Below are 4,395 nucleotides of genomic sequence, written 5' to 3'. Positions count from 1 at the left end.
AAATCAGCAGCTATATATATATGTCATCATTAAATGTGACCCGTTCCTAGCTTAGATTTCGACACAACTCATATTAATAAGTGGGGGTTGTGGCGATATGGTCCATGTATACGAAATTACAAATGGGTTACAACATTGCCATATTTCATAGATTCTCATTCACCATGTAAACCGAACACGGCAATTAGTTTTCGTCATAAATTCAACAATTCTAGTAATGAAAAAGTTGATAGAGTCTTTTTCTATGTTTGAAATTTCTAGTCTACCAAGTTTTGAACATGTATAGAATGCCTTGTATTTAAACGTAAAAGATGATCTATCCATTTCCCTCTTTGTATTGTTAATCAGAAAGCATTCTAACTATCTATATATTTTTCAGAACTGTCAATTCTGGTGTAATGTGGTATTATTGTTCATCAAACTACTTTTCATCGTACGAATCGCATAGAAGAATTTTCAACGAGCCATAAATATGCTGTTGGAATCGTTTTTATCGTTCATCTACAATACGAAATGACAAAACTACAAGTACGTTTTAGTTGGAAATGATTCGATATCGATGAAGAAAAATTTGCGTGTCTTGTAATTGATAGTTAAGGAGTGTACATCAAGGTCACGATGGCTTACTATAATGGTTGTCAATTTAGTTTGTCATGGATCCCAACTTAGTCATAAAGATATATGTTATGTGGGTGCATACACAATGACTGTAATCGCATATTATTATTTCCTTGATCCCGGTTTATGTTTATGGTTGTAGCTACCATTAAAACTGAAAGATTTCTTCTCAAGCAACAAAATAATAGATGAATTTGACAGAAATGAGAAGACCTTAATGGATGGATACGAGTTTGTCCCTAATACATATGGTCCAAAAGTTGGTGTTGACATGCATTATGGCCCCATGCATATATGTACCCTATAACAAGAATTAGTTGATGATTGAACTTAAGAAATTTAGAAAACAATAATTGATGATGTTCATGCATAAACAAATATATAATATATCTAATTAAGACTTTAATTTCCTGTTTGATTCGTTATCGAGACAGTAATATGTTAGATTCATGTCGAAAATGACGCTGTATTTGACTCATGAAAGGTTGAATGACTTGATCGAACAGTGGCCTCTCTGTACCTGTACATAGAAGATAAGCTTCACACCTAACTACAAGCTAAATTCAGCTAAGCATCAATGAACGAAATCAAAAGATTAGAAAAGAACGTTACATTAAGAAGTGGATGAAAAACTTGGTTAATTTGTAACCTCAAAAATTAATCAAAATGATTATAATTTCATAAACGGGGCTCGAACGATGTACAATGCGGACACGTACGTTTGTCCTAGTTTCATTTCGTTATCTTTCTCACTAGCTAGAGGTTCATTCGTGGTTGATGAGTGTAGATGTGCCGTTCTAATGTCAAATTCTTTCAATAAACAGTAAAAGAAGTTGGATATTAGGTCAAGTATCATAATCAAATCATGTTTTCTTTGCTAATTTGTCAGAGAACAGAAATATATTGCTATCCAAATAAGAAAAGAGTGTAGTAACGAGAAGGGATACTTCCCTTTATATCAGCTTAAGTGTCCTTTTACTATGAAGTCATGTACCCTACAAGTTTCCTTATAAATACCCTAAATCATATTGCATTCATTCTTGTACTACAACTCACAACATTATCACAGATCTCTTTTCCTTCTCTTTAACCCTTCCATTTTCCAACATGTCTATCTCTTGCTTAAACATGTATGAGAAGTCATCAAAATATGGTACCCAAAGAAACAAACACATGTGGGGAACCTCACATGCATCTTCAATCTTCATAATTATAACACTTTTTTCATTCTTGATGATGATTCAATTAGAAGCCAAGCCTATAAGTCCTTCATCGTTAACTCATGTTCACTTCTCAAAATTTCCTAGATCATCTTCTTCTTCCCCATGTGAAAATACCCTCCACGTCGAATCATGTGAGTCTCTGCTTCTATCGATCGAGAACGTCCATGAGAAGTCTCCGAAAGAGGTGTTTGATATTGCAGTTGAGTTTTCTGTAGCTCAGGCTCATGCTGCTAGAACCCAAGCACAAAGCATTAAACCTATGGTGCTGACGAGCGAAAAAATTAGTAGTACTATTTCTCTTCCTGCAGTGGATGACTGCATGGAACTACTTGATGATAGTGTACGGAGACTTGATGATGTAAAAACAAGCTCGAACTCTGATGATGTTCGTACATGGTTAAGTACAGCACTTACAAATCAAGAAACTTGTTTAGATGCACTTGAAACTGAAAAGGTTTCCTCACCATACAAAAACATGATGGAGACTAATGCAAGAAACGTGAGTAAATTGGTAAGTAACTCCTTGGCTCTATACAACCATGTCAAGACAACCGACACAAGGACCTCGAACTCAGCAGGTGGTGGCCGTAAACTACTTTCCGACGGTTTCCCGACATGGGTATCCGGCAGGCAGAGGAAACTACTAGAAGCTTCAATAGAAGAATTAAGACCAAGTGCTGTGGTGGCTAAGGATGGTAGTGGTACACATACAACTATAGGTCAAGCAATTGCTTTTGCATCCCTAGCTGCTGCAGGGACAAACGGAAAGACCGTTATACATGTGAAAGCTGGGACTTACAGTGAAAATCTCAATATTCCTTCATCACAAAGTAATGTTATGTTAGTTGGAGATGGGAAAGGAGTTACTGTCATCACAGGGAACGAAAATGTTGAAGATGGTTCCAGTCTGCGAAATTCAGCTACTTTTAGTAAGAAAATTCTTCAAACTTAATAAATAAAAACAGTTTTTTTCATATGACAATAAATAAAAATAATTTAAAAAAAAAAAAGTTAATATAAGGGCCCAACCGGGTTCGAACCGGTGACCTCTTGATCTGCAGTCAAATGCTCTACCACTGAGCTATGGACCCTTGTTGTTAATTTGGAACAGAAACTTGTTAAACAAGAAAACGAAACATTCGCCTGAATTTCTTTGATCTGGGAAAATTCCAAGTTGCTGAATTCAATTAATATTGATTTTACATATACCTGATATTATGATGTTTGATTGTTTCAGCTGCCACTGGTGATGGATTCATGGCAAGAGATATAACATTCCAGAACACTGCAGGTCCGAATAAGCATCAGGCAGTTGCTCTGAGAGTCGCTTCAGACAAATCCGTGTTTTACCGATGCTCCATGGTGGGTTACCAGGACACTTTGTATACACACAGCAACCGTCAATTCTATAGAGAATGTGATATATCTGGAACAGTAGATTTTATCTTTGGAAACTCGGCAGTTGTTTTCCAAGGCTGCAATATTTCTCCAAGAAGCAACGGTAACAAAAACTTCATCACAGCTCAAGGACGTAGTGACCCGAATCAAAACACCGGAATCTCAATCCACAATTGTAGGATTTCAGCTGCATCAGATACTTATCTTGGCAGACCATGGAAAGCTTATTCGAGAACAGTTATTATGCAATCTTTCATCGGATCAATTAACCCTGCTGGATGGTTTCCTTGGTCTGGCGGATCTGCACCTAAAGGTATCTATTATGCAGAGTACATGAACTCCGGACCTGGAGCAGGGACTGGAGGTCGAGTGAAGTGGTCTGGATATCATCCTTCTCTTAGCTCTGCAGAAGCAACGCAGTTTACAGTTTCTAATTTGATTGCAGGGGGATCTTGGTTGCCTGCTACTGGTGTAGCCTATGACTCTGGACTTAAGCCCTAAGCACATATATATACAATCTAAAAAGATTAAATACCAAAGACAATACATGTGATATGTTTGTTAGTAGTTACTTTAATTGTTGATAGCCATTAATGCATGTTCTTGTATGTAGCATGTGACTAATACATAAGATGGTTGTATATGGGAAGCAGAGATGTTATTGTAAACAGTTGCAAGATACTACAATGTAAATGTGGAAGTGTTATACAATAAAGAAACTACATTTAGGGTTACTAGTATCAACTTTTCGAAATATTTACAACTTGGAAAATAATGCAGTGATAAATAATAACCTGCCCTCTAGTTTGCATACTCCTAACCTTAGCTTCAATTTCTCCGAGCATATCGACATTTAGCTCTCCCTCTCTCTATCCTCTCTCCTAACCCTAGCTTATACATTCATCCGCCTCTTTCTTGCTCGGATCTAGTCAAAAGTTTAGATCCGAGCAAGGATTTCATCGTTCTGTTGTTCTCCATCCTTTATTTTAGTTTCTATTTATGTTTCCTGCAACTCAGTCATGGCTTGAATCTCAGTCTTCCCATCTTTATCTTCAATTTCCTGATTTAAAGATGATATCCCCTTTACTTTTTTCTCATCTCTCAGTCATGGCTCGAATCCCGGTCTTCCCTCATTTATCTTCAACTTCCTGATTTG

At 36.7% G+C, this 4,395-nt stretch overlaps 1 protein-coding gene and 1 non-coding gene across 2 annotated transcripts; one reads left to right on the top strand and one right to left on the bottom strand.

Moving 5' to 3' along the window:
* Positions 1-1,650: 1,650 nt before the first annotated feature.
* Positions 1,651-3,979, top strand: LOC113326834 (pectinesterase-like). Its single transcript, XM_026574511.1, has 2 exons — positions 1,651-2,770; positions 3,079-3,979. The coding sequence occupies exons 1-2, from the start codon at positions 1,726-1,728 to the stop codon at positions 3,738-3,740; spliced, it is 1,707 nt and encodes a 568-aa protein (XP_026430296.1). The 5' UTR covers positions 1,651-1,725; the 3' UTR covers positions 3,741-3,979.
* TRNAC-GCA lies at positions 2,861-2,932 on the bottom strand. The gene has a single exon. It is a non-coding gene; the product is annotated as a tRNA-Cys (tRNA).
* Positions 3,980-4,395: the final 416 nt, after the last annotated feature.

Source organism: Papaver somniferum, unplaced genomic scaffold (genome assembly GCF_003573695.1).
Source record: "Papaver somniferum cultivar HN1 unplaced genomic scaffold, ASM357369v1 unplaced-scaffold_10, whole genome shotgun sequence".
In the NCBI taxonomy this organism is placed as follows: Eukaryota; Viridiplantae; Streptophyta; class Magnoliopsida; order Ranunculales; family Papaveraceae; genus Papaver; species Papaver somniferum.
Note: the sequence above shows the minus strand (reverse complement) of the source record. Positions and strands in the feature narration are given on the sequence as shown.